The following is a 20,969-nucleotide window of genomic DNA, read 5'->3' as shown; positions in this document are numbered from 1 at the left end:
CGTAGTAATGAGGATGGATGTCATGCACAACAAGCACTGTTAAATCAAATCATCATGATGAGGTTTTTTATCAACCAAAGAATGCTACTGTGTCCACACACATGCACGCATGAACCTTGTGATCAGTTCATTTTATTAAGGTGTTTGCCCAGAGAAAGTCAGGGAGCTGAAACTTATGAAAACAGTATAACTGACCAGAAATCTGGGACACTACCTTTGCAGTGGATGGTTTCATAGATCCTGCCACTACCACAGAGATTTAATGCAGGACTGAATAGTAAACACTTTCTCATTGCAATGCTAGGGGTTTTGGTTGTTAGCAGTTGTTTTGGCCTCCGTTCAAGGGACTTTTTTGTTTTGTTTTTGTCCTGAGCTTGCAATTTTTCATTTTGCCCAGCTGTATATTGAATTATCTTCTGCTGACCCTGCACATGAGATGTTCTTTGTTCTATCCTTGGATCATTTGCCCAGGTTTTGTTTCATTTTCCTTGATTATTTCATTATTTGGATTTTAGCTGGATTCTTTCTGTACAGAATTTGCAGCTGTATATTGACCTTTTGGGATGCCAAACCAGTTTTTAGAGGTTTTCGAGGGAGTATCTTCAACTCAGTGACTTAATTTGAGCTCTGACTCACAGTGCAATGTTGAGAATTTACATACACAGGAATGTATGTGTATGTAAATGTATGTGTATGTGTATATGTTTCCATGAAATGTTCCCAGTTAATTCAGCTTGCCACATGCAGACATCTGAAGGACTTTTAAAGTTAACAGGTAAATCTAACACTGATTAAAGTACCAAGGCACAGCATCTGAATACCAATTAGACTTCAGTTTTTAACTTTTAATGCACTCATTGAAATCTCTGAAAAACACGATTTTACGTCATTGAGGGTTGTGGAATGTCAATTGACAAATGGCTGTTTAATTTGGTGTTAAAAGTAAGGAAAGTAAACAGAAAGCAGGTGTCTAAGTGTTCTAAATATCAAAGATCTCAAAACATCAGCAAAACACAGAAATTGGCTTATTTAATAATCATGCAATATTTTTGCCTGTTTCAAGATTTTTTTTCCAGCCCGTGTTTATAAAAAGAAACGGTTTAGGAGGTAATTGCCATTTTTAAGTAATAAAATGTTATCTTTTATGTTCACCTTGTGTTTCATGAATCTATCTCAATGCTTTCTGCAAGAAGAAGATTTTACACCAATTCGATACAATTGATCCATCCTGTCATCTTATTTCTTGCACAGTGTAGTGACAAGACCGTCATACTGAGAGCAAGGATACCATGAAGGTTTAAAATCATTCAGTAATTTATATTTACTGTCATCTTCTCACTGCTCTTTAATTATTGATTTTTTCTATGGTTGGTCTGGATGACAAGTAAAATTGAAGTATTTTACTTGGAGACAGATGGCTGCAGGAATGGCGGTCTCTTTTAAACCAGTCATTACAAACTTATATTTGCTATTCTTTTCTTAGGTAAACAGTTTTCTATTTAAGAGTGCCAAAGCTTTTGCTGAATTTGTCAGTTAATAGTCAGAAATTACACAAAAGGACAGAAAAAATAAAATGTGCTTTGAATAAATACAAATTAAATCACCTCTTGTGATATGTTTATTGGCTTGCTATATATGTTATTTTCTACTGACTTTGCAACTAATTGAATAAAACATTAAAAAAAGAGCTGCACAGTGGCATAGTGGTTAGCACGTTGGTCTTACAGCAAGAAGGAGTTTGCATGTTCTTCCTGTGTACGAGTGGGTACTCCGGCTTCCTCCCACTGTCCAAAGACATGTATGTTAGGCTAATTGGTAACTCTAAATTGCCACTAGGAATGAGTGTGAGCTTGGGTGGTTGTTTGTCCCTGTGTGGCCCTGCAATGGCCTGACGAGCTATCCAGGGTGTACCCTGCCTTTCACCCAAAGACTGCTGGGATAGGCTCCCTTCATTGGATTAAGCGGTTAGGATAATGAATGCAGGAATGAATGAATAAAAAAAGATATTCACTGACACATTATGTTTTTTAATCAACAAAATTGCAAATAAATAAGCAAATGCAGGGAAAAAAATGTACAACTCAAATCTTTAACTAAAAAAATGGGAAAGGGTTGAATAATAACACTCACAAAAAAAAAAGAAAAGCAAGAAAAATGGAGAAGAAAACTAAACATGATTGAAATAATATTAAGTAGCCAAAATGAAAGTAGGGAAAAAATGCTGACCACTAGTTTGACCATGATCTCCCCTGAGGGGACAGGCATGGCAATAAATAACCCAACTGTAAAGTATAGGCACATGCTTAATTAAAATAAATGGCTGCATGTAAAATTTCCATTACAATATGCTTAATTCAGAAAGTACAGGTGGGCTATTGTTCACTTATCATCTTAGTGTAAAGCATGACAAAGTTAATTACAGGGCTTTGCACTCCTCACAGAAATGAAGTTACATCCACATCTAATTCCTGTTTCTAGTGCCTAACAAGACTTGCTCATAATATCTACTCTGGGTCCAGGTAATGCATGAGTGCACTGCAAGCTGCAAGCTGCAAGCTGCAAGCATGACCACTGACAGTTAACACGGTGGACGAGTTGTGACAGATAAAAAATAACCAATCATGAAGCTAAACTAATAAACAAAGAAATGTGCTGCCACAACCAATACTTGTTGTCCTGGTTACCATCTTGAATTATTGAAAATATAAAGTTAAATGTCATTAATGTGCAAGCATAGCTAACTGCAAATAAATCAAACTGTTTTACACGGTGTTATGAAATTATTGGGTGCTCCACTGAGGCGCAATTTGTTCAGGCAACTACAGGATTAATTAAAGGCAAGCTATCCGAATGATGAGATTCCACTGTCCAAAGGTGAAGGTCAAGTTTATCCACTGTGTTCTTAATCCAAGCTCCAGCTCTTTAACTATGTGGAAAAAAAAAACATTACTTGTAAAAGCTGGGTGGAACATTTGTGTGGAAATTTTGTTTCACATTTTCATTATTCCAATCAGGTCTTCGTTTCAAGTCTTTTGCTGATGAAGATTAATTTGCAGAGTATGGTGCTCTATCAACCTCAGCGACACAAAGGGCAAAGATATAGACTAATTAAATACACCAGTGCAATTGATATTTCCCATGGATCAATGCAAGTGTGGGCTTTGTTAATTAAATCTGTGATAATGTTTACTCATCATAAACATTTCCCATGTTTGAGCACAGCGAGATAGGGCGATAATCTTTGCAGTCTGACAGATTAATTGCGGGGCTAACGGAAAATGCTCCCCGCAAATCATATATTCTTGCTTTTTAATGTTTAAAGTGTTGAAAAGAGTACTGTATAATTTATTAAATCGACATACTTTACCAGCATAAAATAAAAAGATAACATTTTCACACAAGGTGTGGTTTATGCTGCTTGAGCAGATGCAAAGATACCAGTCACCATAGCGACCAAGCAATCTGAATCCCTCTGCTAATGAAAATAAACTCCTCTCAGTCCCCCGCGCAGCAGGGTGGATTTTAAATTCCCCCTCCTCTCTTGTCTCCCGTGCAGTGCACATTGGCGTGGCATAGTTTTTCACAACGTGGATTAAAAAGGTGTGTCAGAGTGGTGCCAAATCTTTGAAACCACAATCCACTCTTTTATTGATCTGCATATGAGGAGGAAAAAAAATAAGAATTTTTAAAAAATCAGATGGGCACACTTAGGAGTGTAACAGCAGGCAACAGTCTCCTGCTTGCTCTCGGTCCCCCGCAGCGGGACTGATTGCTTGTCTCAATCATCCTTTCACTTCTCCTCAACCACCCCTTCCTCCCCCTAACACCCACAAAACACACTGAAACACATTTTTCCACACACCCTTCAATATCTCCCTATACTTGCCTGCACCCATTCTTCTGGTTGTGTCCAACAGCTCAGCAACAATCTCTCATGATCTGACAGCATCGTGTTCTTCTTGTGAGGGCCGTCAAAGTCTGCCGCCGTAACCTTGTCTGAAAGTGCTGGGACCGCATGGTAGGAAGCAATTAATTCTGCAGTGTGAAAGCCCATTAATTAGGCAATGCTTCTGGCTATTTCATGAAGACCCTTCAGAAACAGTAGGGCCACTCAGATAGGATGGGCATAAAGAATGCAGAAGCACACCAGGTTCTTAATGGGCCCAGCGGCTCCTGGCAAAGAAGCGCTGCGGGGTTATTCTTAGTTTCTATTTCAAGGCTTCATAACTACACAACATGCACTCGCACAGCGACAAATACAGTTCGCTGGCAAAGTGTCTTATCGGAGGCGGGTGCCACATCAGCCTGACTCTGCAATATTGTCATGTAAAGCTTCTCTACCAGAGCAGCTTTATAACATCATGCAAAAGTATACTGGGCTCCAGTTGGATTGTTTTAAGAACGGCCATCAAACGCAAGCATCAAAATGCTACAGAAATGATTTGACTTTAAATGACGCAGAGAAAATCTCAAAGTATCAATTAACAAGGCAATGTTAATGAGCAAGTCACTAACAGGACTTTAATGCACCATGCATAAATGTCATTAAAAGCCAATGATATTCACACATGTGACACAGCAAATTCTACCAAGTACAGAAGAGCGATGGCACTGTGTTCCCTCTAATTGGAGGTAACTGGATAAACACTGGTGTGGAAATGGGTCGGGGAAAATGAGTTTCACGATATCTAATCACTCACTAAATCATGCATGAGAACATTAACTGCTTGTGTTGTCCACCATTCAGGGACATTTCAGAGCAAGACAGCCATTTCAAACGCAACAGCAGTACGGCTCAGTGAGTTTGAAATGCTGATTCAACTGTAGGTCCCCCCTGAGCACAGGCCAGACCTGCCTGCTACTGCGATGACAAGGGGGTATCAGTGACAGTACACCATCCGTGAAATTAAATCAACAACTCCCTGATTGTAATTACATTTGGTGAAATGGGAAAGCAAAGTGTGGGTGTAAAACAATTAACATGTAATTGTCATCCTGACCCGGTTGGTGGTGATCTAGATCCCCAAGGGAGTCAATGAAATTAATCTCCCACCCTCATCCCTTACATGTGTCTTAAAAAAAGGACTGTTAAGGTATAGATGAATTAAAAAAAAGCCACTATGTATGTATGACCCGTCACCACAGTATGTGATGAAGATCCTCAACCTTTGAGTTGCACTTTGTAGCTTTCTCACTTCAAAACTTTGCGTTTCTGACTCGTTTGATGACTCAAGGGTCTATGTTTTCAACATTTCTGGAGTCGTTGCTGCTCAGAGGGTCCAAAGGTTGAGAAACTGCACTTCACTTCACTTCCAGGATGCTGCAAGATCTTTCAGCGCACCACATCACATGCTGTCAAGGAGCAGCACCGTCACACGGTTGGTAACCGATGCCATTAATTTTGTTGTGTTTGGCGCCTGTTTGCCACATTGACATAATATCCTCCAGTTGATGGTGGAACAGAGATGGTAGAGATTTTAAACCTATCCACCTTGGCACCTGGTGTCAGACATGACTGGTTTCAAGGAGGCAAATCCCTGCTTTCCTGTTGATGAAGGGTTGGATTGCTATGATACTTTTGTGGTTTTACTGCAATTCAGCGCCATGTGGACGTGAAGACTTTCAAAAGGAAGTGAAACATATTCAAAAATTCAATTAATTTTCTCAGTTCTTTTTCTTTCCTGTCTGTTTTCTATGAAAACAAACAAAAAAGTATTTTTTTGCTTTCCGTCTTTGTCATCTGAAATTGCTATTGCTGCATATTAGAAGCAGTCCTCATTTATTGCTCAAGTTATACCAAACTTTCTGACATGGCTGTGCAGTTCTCATTATGAAAGCTTTTATTATTTTATTGAACAAAAAGACAGAAGAATGAAACATTCTCCTCATCCACAAAGTGGAGCTTGCAAGTCTCATTTGTACATTGGTATGTGAAATGTTATATAACTCAGTCAGTTCTTTTCAAATAAGTTTTATTGTATTCAGATACAATCTGCACATTAGCTGATGATTCAGATATTAAGAAAAATTCATGAAGGAAAATCTCTGAGTACATCCTGTCCACGCTGACAGCAGAGATATGTGAGAGTTTGATTAGGAAATTTTCATCATTTCATCATCTCTTCTTAGCAACTCTTCAGATATATCTCTTGAACCTATTTATGATAAATTATTAATCTAATCCTTTATTGCTCTTATTTAATTGCCCTTTTTTTTTTACCCCTCCCCCATCTCTCTTGCTTCCCCACTGCTAAGCTGTTGCTTCTGCCCAAACCTTGCAATGCTGTCATTTTCACAAAACTAAAAAAAAAAAGAGTCTGTTTAATCCCTTTTCGCAAAAAATAAACAAACAAAAAAAAAAGTAAACTGGTTCAATCATGCATTCTCAGATGTGTCAAAGATGCGATATTTTATTATTCACAAGTGCTTCTGATAACCTGTAATAAGAGCCATATGACAAGAACTTGAATGTAAAAGATAAAACAGCAACAAAACAATAACAAATGGATGCTCCGTGTTTTCATGGAAAAAAGTGCATTATTTACATATTAATAACATTTCATCCTCTGTGTTGAGCACTTATGTGTTATCCAAAGGTGTAAAATGCAATAAAGAGAGAAATTCAACAATCTTTATTTGTTGACATCTTCTCAAATGAATGCCAAATAAATCATGTTTACTGAATTCATTTAGAATCAAGTAGGACACACTCCTCATCCTCTTCTCATTATTGCATTTTATACTTGATTCAAATGTTCAACACAAATAAACAAATATTGCAAAATGTATGTTTCTTGTCACTGAGACAGCAAGTTAATTAGCATGATTTTGCTTTAAATACCCCCCATGTCCACACACAGTAATGGGGGAGAGCTGAGAGCTGCATACAATAACCACGCTGCTGTCCTCATCAGTAAGCCTGCTGTGCTGCTGATAAAGGTACGAGCAACACGGAAAGACTGGGGACGCTGCGCTTCACTGCAACCACTGCGTCCTCGGCTTTCAGACAGACGTCTTTGATGTCACTTCGACATAAACCACAAACAGCAAGCGCTACTGGGGGATCTACGGATACACTGCACGCTTCTTGCACCTCTATACTCCTATTAAAGGTAAGCCAGCAGCATTGTGGAAGAATTAGGTGTTGGGTGTTATATCTTTATTGTAATATGCAAGGACTGAGTGTAGCTACAAGGTGAGCAAAGTCTCCCGAAAGCTTTTCTGAAGCACAAAGAATTCCTTCCGACCTGTGCCCCACTATTCGTTTCTTTGTTTTTAAAGCTGACATAACAAATAAGTGGATCTGCCTGGAAACTGTGCAAAGCGTGCATGCCCACAGGGTAGTGGCCTTCCCTAAAGCCTACCTTGCTCTATCATCTATCTTACTCTAAACAGGAACCAAGTTCAAACAAAAAAAAAACCTAACCTTGAGCTCTCCTGAATGAGAGGTGAAGCTTGGAATTGAGACCACACAGTGGAGGCTGTGTCTTTTTTTCCATGAGCCAAGCCTAAAGATAATCTCATAGATTGCTTTGGTATTAAATCATCCAAAAAAAAAATACATGTTTTACCAGTCATCTAAGCAAGACATGCATATGCTTTCATCTACCCTCAATTCATAATCAGACCCCCCAATTCTTCTGCACTGCTGCTAGCTGCAGTGAGTAGCAGTGCAAAAGGCAGTGGCCTCACCGTTGAAAAGAAGCTATTGCAATACAGGGGAAGCTGTGCTGAGAAGCCAACTGCCTGCTCAATTCAATTTTATCTGCACAAAAGCCCTGACTGTTGAGAGACATGATGCATGCACAACAAACGTAGAATAAAGCATTGTGACAAGGAGAATTGCTCAAGGCTGCACTGTAAACAGGAAAGGATGGGAAAAAGGGGATAGAGAGAGTGAGTGGGTTGATTATATATGTCATTATAGGCAAAACAGCATATCAGCGTAGTCTCATCTGCTTCTACTGCTGCGAAACAGCACACACTGATGAGCCTCTGATGAAGCAAAGAAAACTCGACCTTATGTGACCATGCAGTCGTATTAAGATCAGCAAAGCAAGAGGACAAAGGTTACAGAAGAACTAAATAAAAGAAGTGATCTGCTTGCTACTGGTTAGGATCCAGGCATTTTGTTTTTCTTATCAATGCTGAATATTGACCACTGCCAAGTCTGCATAATGAGAAGTCCAAAATAAGAATGAAATAGACAAATAGTAGGATGGAAGAAAACAAGTCAATGAAATTCTGAAAGTAATATTTTTTTAAGTAGTCTTTGTCCTTGCATGGCATCAGAGAGCAATGTTTAAACAACAGCCACATGGCATACTGAAAGAGAGTTTAAGAGTGAATCTGCTTATGTGGTTACCTTTCCTTAGCATTTAACATTTAAATGACCCATTTTGGATTCCATTTTTTTTCTATGTTTACTTAAGTAACAATGCAAGCTCTCCATTTAACCACATAAGAGATGAACTCTGATGATGTGTCTGAGCTTCTGACTGAACACATTGTCACTGCATTTCACTGAATTTCATCACTCTTTTAAAAAGAAACTGATATAGTAATCCTGTCTCTGTGTGCATGACTGTGTGTACTTACGTAGTGCAATCTTGGCCAAGTGCAGGCGGTTGACCCAGGAAATCTTACTGAGAGGGTTGGGAGTGTTGAAGACCACCATGAAGCTGACAGGGCGCCCAGACCTAGAGGACAACATGGATGGAAACTCAAACACAGGTTCAGGCCAAGATGCACTGCCGCATCGTGCTGATATGAATTCAAATGTTTTCTGATGCAAAAAGTCACACAGGCATGAATGTTTTAATTCCTTTCTGAATACATTTTTTTTTTTCAGAAGCTAAATTTTCATCATCATATTTGCAAAATATGAAGGAATTTACTGGGAAAATTGTTGAATCCTATTGAAGCAAATAGATGAAATGATGTGAAGGGCGCATTGCACACAGACTGAATCAAGTACAGAAAATAAGTGCAGGTGGTTTTGAGTATGAATGCCATTCACCAAAAAGTAAACACACAAATAACCATTCAACAGGTTGGGACAGAAAAAGAAAGGACAGCCAGCTTCATCTAATTTCCTTTAGTTCAGCGTCATACAGTTTAGTTCAGACATGCTGAATTAGTTGTTCATTCGTTTTCTGGATAGCTTAGTCTAATTCAGGGTCGCAGGGAAGCCTGTGCAGGTCGCCAGTCTATTAAACTTCATTAGATTTCATTAAAATCAAAGAAATGAATTTAATTAATTCAGTTTACTTCATTATAGTTTAGGTCAGGTTTTTTTTTTTAATTCTGGTCAACTGACTTTAAGTTTTATTCATTTTAGTCCAATCAAGTTCAATTTCAGTAACATTCACTTGAATTCAATTTATTAAATTCAATTGTCTTGAATTGTTTAGATGTCAGTACATTAGTTAAGTTATGTTCATTCCAGTTACCTTTACTCTGTTTCACTTCAGTTCAATGCATCCTTGTTGTTTTCCTTGAAATTCTTTTAAAGGTTGTGTATTTTTATTTATATGGTTCTCATCTCTAACACAATCATCTCAGAGGATTTCAGAAAGCAAACACATTCAGTTCAGCTGATATTAATTACATTTATTTCAAATCTGTATAATATTATTTATATGCCAGATAATACAAATAATTTGTGATTAAAAAAAACAAAAGTAGACTTTTAAATGTAAAACAAACGATTGCAAGGAATTTAAGGGTTAACTACAGTTCATAATATCATCAAGAGATTCAGAGAATCTGGACAAATCTCTGCAATGCAAAAAGCAACACTGAATGCCGGATGGAACTGCATTAAAAACAAACATCATTGTGTAAAGCGGGGATGTCACACCCCAGTCCTCGAGCGCCGGCATCCAGCAGGTTTTCATTGTTTCCCTCCACCAACACACCTGATTCAAATCAGCGAGATCCAGCATCTTCTTCTCAACCTATTTATTAATTAGCGGCCCTCGAGGACTGAAGTTTGACACCTGTGGTGCAAAGGATGTTGCCAGAAAGTCATCATTAGTTAAGACAGTTTGTCACTGCATCAAATGCAAGTTAAAACTCTGCCATGCAAAGTGAAAACCATATATCAACAACATCCACAAACACAGCTGGCTTCAATGGGTCCGAGCTTATGTGAGAGGGACTGAAATGGACTGATGGGACAGTAGAAAAGTGCCTGAATGAGTCCACACATAAGTTGTTTTAGGAAATCATGAGCATTATGTCCACCCAGCCAAAGAGGAAAATGACTCTCCGGTGGTATGGGGGTGTGTTAGTGCCCATGGCATGAGTAACTTGCAGGTAACCTGTTGAGGCACCGTTAACGCTGAAAGGCACATACAGGTTTTGGAGCAACATAAGCTGCTTCCAAACAGTCTTTTTCAGGGACATCCCTGCTTATTTCAGAAACCACCTTCTGCATTAATTAGGTTCTGCAGGTGCTGGACTGACCTGCCTGTCTCCATTTGAAAATGTGTGGCGCATAATGAAACGCAAAATACGACAATGGAGACCCCAGACTGAAGCTGTACATCAAGCAAGAATGGGAAAGAATTCCACCTTCAAAGCTTCAACAATCGATGTCTTCAGTTCCCAAACGCTGACTGAGCCAAAGGGAAGGTGATGTAATGCAGCAGTAAACATACGCATGTCCTAGCTTTTCTTACGTGAGTGAACGTTTGCAAAAAACAATAAAGTTTATTAGTTTGACCTTTAACTATCTTGTCTTTGTCGTGCATTCTAATGACTATAAGTTAACAAAGACTAGCAAATACTTCACCCCCTTGTTTTATTTTCTTATTGATGTTTCACACAGCGTCCCAACTTCATTGGAACTGGGGCATCATATTCAACATGTATTATAGTAAAGCAGAATACAGGAAGAATATAGCTTGAGGAACAAGGTATCAACAAGAAAATGAAATGTTTCATTTCATGGGAATTTAAGTTTAATACAGCCAGATTTTATGTTGGAGCAGCTGCTCGGCTCGTTGCAGCTTTACAGCAGCTCAGTCCAGTATGCCGGGGCTTTATGATTTCAGCCTGCACATCAATATTCAGGGCAGGCTCTGATGATCACACAGCCCGGTCACACTAAATTGCTTATAGGTGGGCACCAGCTCTCAAAAAAAAAAAAAAAAAACCATCAATGTGTGGGCTTTGCTGGCACAGCCAGCTAAGCTCTGATCAGTTAAAGCCTTTTGGAGCCAAATCAAGCTCTGCCACAGTTGGAGACCAGATCTTAGATGTGTGAAAGAACGAGTAAAAGCCAGAACTAAAGTACAGAACAATAGAGCCAGAAATAACATAAGTCTAGAGCAAAACAAAACACAAAAAAGCATATTTCTACACATTTACAAACGCGTTTTTACCTGCTTGTAGTACTTTGCTGGTTTGTTCAGTTTTCTTGGACAAAAGTGTTTCTTTAAATCACAGTTTGCCTTTTGCTTTGATAAGAGTTACAAGAACATGAATACAGAACATAAAGAACTGAAAGCAGATAAATTTATCAAAGTGTGTTATCAAATATGAATGATGGAACGCTTTTGCATAGTCTGGGTCAACATTTTAATCCACTGTAATCCATGAACTCAAACCCACCCCACTTCCACACCTTTGCAGTGGAACAAACTGCATTGCAGAGTTTCAGTTCATTTTGAGATGTGTGAGGTCATCAGTGCCTCGATAAAACCCGACGTAACACAGACATTAATGTTAATCCATTAATGAAGGTTCTGCTAGGATTTTCTGAGTAAGAAGATAATGAATTATAAAAAACGTTGGATATTGTGTTTCACTCAAGTAAATAAATTATCCATTCATGTATTTCTATATGAGTAAAATAGTTGAGAGGTTTACTGACTTATTACTTCAGTGTAGTTTGCATATAGTCTGTAACTTTACACTCACACACATTTATGCTGAAATTGACATTATGCTTTGATCTCTCTATGGTAATGTAATAAATGGAGCTGCTTCTACAGTGACTCAGAACAGATTTTACCTTCTTTGTATGTTAACCTTTAAAAGAATCAGTATTTGATCAAATTTGGAAGATGTCTATTCTTGAGGCATGTGTAAAGACGAGGACATAAAATAAGCAACTGTGTCACAGTTCACTAATAGACATCAAGCTGCTTTAAATTTACCTGAATTTAACACTGATTACACCCTGCACACACCAGTGGGTGGTGTGTCTGCTTTATCCTTTTAGGTCACATTGTTACTGAATTGTTTGCAAATGTGTGTTGAGAGTTGTGTGTTCGTATTTCAATCCTTGCATGCATAATCAGATTTGGAAAATTTGTAAAAAAAAAAATTCTATAAAAAAAAAAAAAAAAAAGAACCTGTAAGACGGTTGAGATTTGTGATGATTATAGATGTATACAGAATTTGTGTGTGTGACATCTGGACTGTAATTGAGTAAAAAAAAAAAAAAAAAAGAAATCTTCAATTTTCTGCGAGTGAATTCATATTTGCATATGTGTACACAAATCTGTCAATGTAGTTACAGATTTTTTTCCGGGAATTCACAAATCCCTCTATGGACCTATGGATCTGTTTATGAACACATTGAGATGGAGTGCTCACACTTACTCACACTCCACACAAATTTGCACATTATTCTGTTTCATTGTCTCATATGTTTTCCTCCATGAGCAGGGAAAACTGCAAAGTGTGTCTGTAACTCCAAAGTACAACAGATGTAAAACAAGCCAAAAAAACAAACAAATAAATAAATAAATAAGCAAATAAAAGAAAACTTTTTAAATAAAGAAATACTAGTAAGATGCTGTTTTCCATGTCATGACTTGTGAAATAGTTTTTATGTTGTTAAACACTTTGAATTGCTCCTGTATGAAAAGTGTTCTATAAATAAAGTTTGATTTGATTTGATGAGTAAACAACAGTGTCGAATTGGAAACCCAGAAGCATCTGCAGTTTGTTGGACTGTTAGAAGTTCAAATTTGCTTGTAGACAAAATGATCAAGGACTTTTGTTCCAGATACAGAAATATTTCCCATTTCACAAACCATTCTGAGTGATTATTCTGAGGCCACACCACAAACTGAAGCAACATGGGTATATACATATAAAGTCAACCACCTGTTCATCCAGCTACAGGAATACATATATATATTCAAATCTTTTTATGGAATTTTAAAGATGTAACAATAATATGACACATAAAACAATGTCAACAAAGGTGCAAAAAAGTCACAAATAAACAACAATTAGGAAAATTGGGGTGGGGACGGGGGAAGGGCCTTACCCTTAAATTCAGTCTCAAAATACAACAGAAATGCTTGCCACGTCACAATGTATTTATGAATGGAGTCACTGATAGTATGTTTCAAATGCTCGAGCTTCAAGTGCGACATAACATCCTCTATCCATCGCTTATGAGACAAGGGAGCGGCTTTTTTCCAGTTGAGCAGTATTAAGCGTCTTGCAAGTAGTGTAATGAATGCTATTGCATCAGCCTGGTGTGTTGTAACTGGTGTACCTGGAGGGCCAACCCCAAATAGAGCAGTTATAGAACATGGTTCAATATTCTTCTTACACATAAATGATATTGTCTTACAGATGGCCTGCCAGAAGGTGTGAAGTTTAGGGCAAAGCCAAAACATGTGACTGAGGTCAGCAGCACCACGTCTGCACCTAAGACAAAATGAGTCTGAACCAGGGTACATTTTAGCTATTCTACTTGGAGATAATTGCAATCTGTGTAGTACCTTAACCTGGGGTAGACCATGTCTAATGCATATTGAAGAAGAATGAATTCTTGTGACTGCCTCCTGCCAAGCTCTATCTGCAAAGATTTCCCCTAGTTCTTCCTCCCATATGTTTTTCAGGTGATTGAGTGATGTGGATGTGGCACTCCGAACCCTGCCATATATGGCCGACACCAAGCCCTTATCGGCTGGATTCATGTCCAAACATTCCTCGAGCCATGTTTCTTGAGGTAATCTTAATCAGCTACAGGAATACATGCTCAGCATACTGACAGATATTAGAACACTTTTAAGCACATGTAAGTAATTATATAGAAACTACTAAGAATAATTTCCGGTAATATTTCTACCCTGTTGATGTTTAGTTTAATGTCATACTACCGTAGAATGACACAGAAACATGCAATTAATCATTCTGCAGCCCTGAGTCTTTGTTGTTATATGGAAATCACTGAGATTGTTTGCAAGTATTTATTTTGTATGCTAATATTGTAATAGCATGAAATGAAATAGAAACAAAGGATTGATCAGAGTTTACAGTTCTGACTTGCAGTTAGCACATAGTAACTTTACCAATCATTAGATCATTGTGACATTTCTGCAACTATAATAAATCTGTTTTTGAACATATATTCACCTTTCTTTAGATATTTTCAGGCAGTTAGCACATGATCACTGCAATATTACCATAGTTCTATTGAAGCATTTTACTTTGTTAAATTTGTTTTCCTCTTGTTGTTGTAGGTTCAAGGACAATAATTTCCCTGTAATTCAGTTCTAGTGTATTGTTACAATGATATACTCGATGTTACTACTAGGATGCAACCTGGTTATTGTCTTGTAATTATATGTTACTACACTATGACCAAGTTATTAGCAGCTTGTAATGTAAAGATCTAACTACCATCTAACATCGCGACTAGTTAGCTATCCACTGATGTCAATGTCCAAAACCCCAAATCAATCAAAAGATTTTCAGATAAACAAGTAGCTGGAAAATGATTGTCTGTTTGACAATAAAGGTTGGCTTTTACTCTGTGTGCAGAGTGTTTATCTTTCAATATAAAAAAATCAAACTTTTGATCCACAGCCCCTCCATGTGTCCAAGCGTCGCTCAATGTGTGTAATTAGAGAAGGAAAAGAAAGATGAAACAAATACAGTGTGTCAATAATAAGAAGTGAAGTACGAGTGTTTGTGTGAACAGATGAAGAAGCAGCAGATGGAAAACTGGTAGAACCAAAGCCAAGAGGCTTTAACTAGTGAGTGATCCAGCTGTAACTGTATGACTGTGTGGTGAGAGGACAAGGTACTGACAGAGTATCCATTCTTTTTTTTTTTTTAAACAATTAAAAGTTTGGTTTGTTTTTATAAACAAAGACTATACATCCCTGATGCAATTCCAATATACTTTTAATAATAATGATACTTAATCATTATAACTTATTTATACAAATTAGAAAGTCAGCCTCTACATTTTATGTTTACTGGAGCAGTGGGATGCCATTTTCAGCACCTGGCAAGTAGTTGGGGGGTTAATGGCCTTTTATTTTTAGGGGCTGAGAGAACCTGGAACCTAAAACGATGTGCAGCCTGATATCAGTTTTTTAATAGGATTATTTTAGGATTATTCTTCTTTTTTTATGTTATATATCAAATCTGAATTTGATGACTGGATCTCTGTTGGTAAGTTTTTTGGTCTTCAAGGCTGACTGGACTTATGATGCAGCAGGGGGTTATGCTCAAGCTTTTCCCAGATTATCTATGTTAGACCAAGTCCAGAGAAAATTTCTAACATTCAAAATTACATTAATAGAAACACTTTAGCTTAGTTTCACAACTTAACATATTGTTTAAAATGATAAAATACTCAATACTTAAATGGACCTTAAAAAGGAGGATTTTCTTTGTATGATCACAACTTGAAATAAAAAAAGACAAATTACAGAGGATTGACCTTATAACTCCTGAAGAGCAAAATACATCAAAACATATACCTAGTATACAGGTTTGACTCTTTTCTCTGCATTTACAAATAAAATAACTTTCTGCATTAATACTGAGCCATCTAAAGTTAGCCTAGCAGTACCAGCCCAGAGTTAATAATGAGTCAGCCCTTGCTGTTTGGATTGATAGGACTTTATGGGAACTATAAGTAAGCTGTCTGACCCAGGATGAGCTGTCTTTTTAAAGCACTGAGCAGCTTTCAAATATAATGGTCCTCTATCAGCTAACTTTGCATTCTACATTCTGAAGGGAAAGAAAAACAACCAAAAAAAAAAAGTGAGAAAGAAAGAAAAGTGCAAAAGAGCATGTCAAATGAGTGGGGTTGGGTTTGGTTCTTAGACACACATAATGAGACGATTTTATGCTCAGACATTATCACAAGGTAACGGAGTGCAGTGCAGAAGCAGCAGAAGTGCAGTCAGAAACCCTGCTTGTCACACCTGCTGCAGCCCGCTCAAAATTCATTTTCATTTCATAGAGGACGAAGAAAAAAACTGAGGTAGAGAAGCAAGAAAAATGCACACATAGGGAAAGGAAGGAGAGGCTTTAGACGGGAAAAGAATAAAGCTAATAAGACCTCAAACTTCCTTGACATGTTGGAAAAGTGGAACTTTCACAAAAGGGTGTAATTCATACAACTCACTGCTTAAACATAGTGAAGGCAATTTGCCGAAGACAGGAGGAGAGACAGGGTGTGACGAGAATACAACTCCTCACTCGGCTGGATTCTTTAGGTAACACTTCATGCCCACATGACATGAAACATGCTAAACTGAGCGCAATCTCCGTCCCTCCCTCCTGCCTACTGATTGACAGCCGCAGTGCAGGTGTAGTGCACTGCCAGAATGGAGAACTAGGCTGCGGATGCTGGCGGAGGGGGGTGTAGCAGAAGTAAGGAGAGTCAGAGAGGGAGGTACGAGGGCAGAGCGAGGTGAGGGAGCAAAGGGCCAAGCTGGCCCAGTGGATTTATGGGAGCAGGTCAGCGCCGGAGCACACATGTGACACTAATGCACAAGGATGGGACAGATGTAGGAGTGAGTGCTGAATGGCAGCCTGTCATGCTCCAATCCCTCCATTTACCTCCAACCAAAAGAAAATCAATCAGTCAAAGAGAAAGTTAACTCTGCAAATGGTGGGAGGACGTAACTCAGGGTTGCTATGGGAGAATGTTCATTTATTTCTGAATGGGCTTAACAACCAAAAAAGATTTACTTCAGAAGTATCCAAGCTTGAGATGAAATGCTATTTATTCCATATAATAGACATAAATACATACAGACTTGGTGATGTATATATATAGATTAAGGGTATTTGCACAAGCACAACCTGACATCTGTTAACACCAAACTCTAAATTCACCCATACAACCCACCCTTGACTAATCCTACATACAGAACAGATGTATTTCATTTGGTTTTCACCTTTCAGACGGTTGAGCTCGAGCAAATATTGTCACCATCCCAACGTTTTGCTTTGTAAATGTCTTTACTAAATGACATAATATGATGTACATGTCAAGGTTGCATCTACTGTAAAGTCATTTCAAGTGGTTGCTGCAGTGTTTACAGATAAAGTGGTTTCAGCACAGCATGCCTGTGTTACAACCATCTTATTTATCCCATCAAAGAGCAGTGTAGGAAAATATATAAAAAGGGAATTCGATTTAAATGTTGGAACTGTCAGGCTCAAAGTTATGTATTTTATTTGAGGTACATTTTGTACATTATTTTCAGGTAGCTGTTGCTACATCACAGTTTAAATTTTATCTATGTTATTAAAACACCAAATTTTCTTGTTAATGGCCTACTACTGCTTGGTCAATGACTTCATCTAGTATTGCTTCAGGTAATGCCCATCAACAAGCACAATTTGGTTAAACATGATATAATCCAGAAAGCGAAGTCTGAAATACGTAACAGCTCTAGCCAGATAGCAGTTCTGTGACTTTTTAAATCACCATTCAAGAAAAAACAAAGAAGCTCTCATTTATTAAGTAAATAAGATAATTATATCTGACTTTGAGTTTCTCTTTTTCATGAATAATATACTTTTTAAAATTAATCTTTATGAATTTCAATTTTCCTAATAAAAAGTAAATTATAATCATAGCACGTAAGCACATATATGTCAGTGTTTCCAACATATTGCCTTCACACTCCAATAACAATGATGAGTGAAGTGCTGCTGATATGAGAACAGTTTGATGGCTGTAAGTTAGACATTTAAATGTAAACATGATGTACTTATACAGCACTTTGCTAGACATCTTGGCAACTCAATGAGCTTTGGACTACATGTCAAATTCACCCATACATACACACACTCATACAGCACTCCTTTGTTTATACTAAGACCTTTGCTTTATCACACACACATGGATAGACACATCAGGAGGACACTTGGGCTTGTAGTCAAGGGAAGCCTTGGAATCAAACCATCAACTTTCAGGTTGGCAGAAAACTGCTCAGATATACCTTCCAACTAAAAATTACGAGCCTAAATGAAGATCAAGTCATGACACATATGCATCACACCCAACAAACAACTGGTGTGAAACCAGGCTTGGAATCAGTTCATCATGTCATGATTTCTTTTTGCATGGCGTTGATTTCAGGAACTGATACTTCATTCTTTAATTCCTACTTTGGCTGCACATTTTTAACTTACAGATCCAGAAGTTGTGTTACACAGAGTAAAGAAACTCACTTGGTGTCACTGGCGTCACTCAGCATGTGATTTTAAAAAAAAATGTCAGATTTCCATACTATTGAGGGGACCTGAAGATAAACCGCACCTATTAAATTTAAAAAGAAAAATGTGTGTACATTTAGGGCGAGTGGTTCTTTAAGCCGCAGGTGCCCAGGTTGTAACGTGGGATATTTACACAGACAGATTGTGTATTTTTTTTAATTAAATAAATGCCTTTATTCTAAACTGTAACGCAGCCGACAATAGAGTAACCTACAAGAAACGTCACTGATTGCTAGCTAAAAGGGTGCATTCACATCAGGATAGTCCGATACACTCGATCTGATTGGGTACTTGGCCAAGATCACGTTCACGCTGCATTTCACCCAAACAAGCCAAACCATTAGAATAATATATCCATATTCCCAACACAAGTGGTGCTGCACTAGTATGTTGCAAAAAAAGAACAAGACCTGCGTGTAGAAGAAAATTTGAGTTAAACATGGAGCATGAAACTATCGCTGTTTAGGGTTTTTTATTTTGTCTCATGCATGTATACTGCAGAAATACACTGCAACAATGTGCGCAGTATTAACAACAGACAAGGCAGAAGATGATCGCTATGTATTTACCCACATTGCCAAGCTACGCTAAATGCAGGAAGTCATTTTTTTGTAGTCCGCTTCCTTCATTTGGTCAGCTAGAGATGCACCGTGAACTGTTTGTTGGCAGACCGGGTCCACTTCTGTGGTCCAAATCAGAATACGTTTGGCACATTCACAGCTCTCCAAACAAAGAGAACTTTCCGAGCAAGCAGACTTGGTTTTGAATGAAAAAGGCTGATGTGAATGTACCCTAAATGGTCTTCATAAGTGTTGGAATTAAACAGCTTCAGAATTACTTCATCACACACTTTCTCTGTCTCGTTTTCGTTGTCACTTTCTGTGTGACTTTCCTCTCAAGGCAATTTTGGCAAATTCGCCCTTGAGCTTGGACTGTCCTTTTCATCACACAGTCCCTTAAGATGTTACCCTGTAAAAATAAATAAATTAGCCTTCTCACTGTTTAAGCTGCAGCCTTCAAATCATGTGTAAAAAGTGGCTGATAGTCTAGAAATCACAGTATGCATATGCCATTCGGACAAGCTTATAACTACCACAACTACTACTATCGGTGGCCAGAAGGGTTTATTAGCACTGTAAATTTCCCACTGAAGACAGATTATGTTTTAAATTCTGGCAAAATGGCTTACATAGAAGCGTATTTGAAACAGTGAATGATATTCTAATCTGCCCGAAAAGTCATCTAAAACATCTTTATTCACATTGCCAACTAAACAAGTCCCTTCTGCCTGCAAAGAAAATCTAGATGCCATGAAGCAGGGGACAGAGCTGGCATTGGCCAACTTCAAATACATTTTAAAGATACCTCTTTGGTATTTTGGGCAAGGAGTCATGACAAACTCCATGTGGTGCCCAATTTCACATTTCTATAAAAAATACATCTATTTCTATGGTAATGACCAGGTAACAGCCACCTTCAAGGCTTTCAATCAAGCTGTCGCACACATGTCACCAGGGGAAGTCAGAGACCAAAAGCTCTCTTTTGTAATTCACCTTTGTTTTTTCTGATATCAGCTGACTAAAAATCTCTTTCAATTATTTGATGAGTACTGAGGAAAATCATTTTTTACTTGTTTTCCACGCATGGAACGGTGGAACAAAAGAGGCTGACTTAGAAGAAAATTGGCCTGTCACTTTGGCCAAAACGGGTCCATTTAAGCCCATACACGAGGAAAAACTGGCCATTTGGCAGACCGGGCATTTTCCTGGTAGCCTGAAATGTTTCTGGAAACTTATTGGTCTTGATGGTTGTTAAGACTCAGTAGATTGTTGGCGTTTCTTCACAGGGCAAACCAGTGGAATTTACCTGATTTCTTTCCTCTTTAACTGGAACCGTTAAACATGCAACAACTTTCTGGCATTGATCTAATTTTCCTGGTAAAGACACCTCTTTATAGCAATTTTAATGGACATGCAAGCTTTAAGCATGAATACTTACATACATTCATGACATATTCATAAATGACCAAAAACGTTGAAATCCATCACAAGCAAACTTCAACAAGTTAGCTGAAGTCTGTTTTGTGAATCAGTCCTTTGTCATAACTGTTAGGAGACCGGCAGAAACTTCTTTCCAACTGAGAAATAACAGCCCTTACCTTTAATGCTGATAAACAAAATTGTATAGCATTATTTACTGGGTGACCTTTTCAGTATTGCTGATTACTGCTGCTACTAAAATCTACACCTTATTACTGGTGTCAAAGGATGATTAGCCTGACCCACAGTGCCTTGGTCATAATGGCTTAATTTGAACCTTGAAAGACGGATTCTTCTATAATCCTGGTCTCAAGAATCTTAGAAGAATCTATGTACCATCCAATAGGTTAAAAGATTTATTTAAGATTGACAGTCTTCTCCTTGGCTCCATTTTTTATGTTTTAATTGTAAAAAGTTAAT

The 20,969-nt window shown here is 38.0% G+C and overlaps 1 protein-coding gene across 1 annotated transcript in view; it reads right to left on the bottom strand.

Moving 5' to 3' along the window:
* Positions 1 to 20,969, bottom strand: part of arhgef10la (Rho guanine nucleotide exchange factor (GEF) 10-like a) — a gene marked incomplete at its 5' end in the record, with an annotated part of 119,178 nt that overhangs the window by 50,079 nt on the left and 48,130 nt on the right. The window contains one exon of the mRNA XM_079242019.1: positions 8,599 to 8,699. Coding sequence (XP_079098145.1) covers positions 8,599 to 8,699 — 101 coding nt within the window. The remainder of the gene's footprint in view (positions 1 to 8,598; positions 8,700 to 20,969) is intronic.

The sequence above is a fragment of the Telmatherina bonti genome (assembly GCF_933228915.1).
Source record: "Telmatherina bonti genome assembly, chromosome: 6".
NCBI classification, from domain to species: Eukaryota; Metazoa; Chordata; class Actinopteri; order Atheriniformes; family Telmatherinidae; genus Telmatherina; species Telmatherina bonti.
The sequence above is the reverse complement of the archived record's forward strand: the minus strand, read 5'-3'. Positions and strand labels throughout refer to the sequence as shown.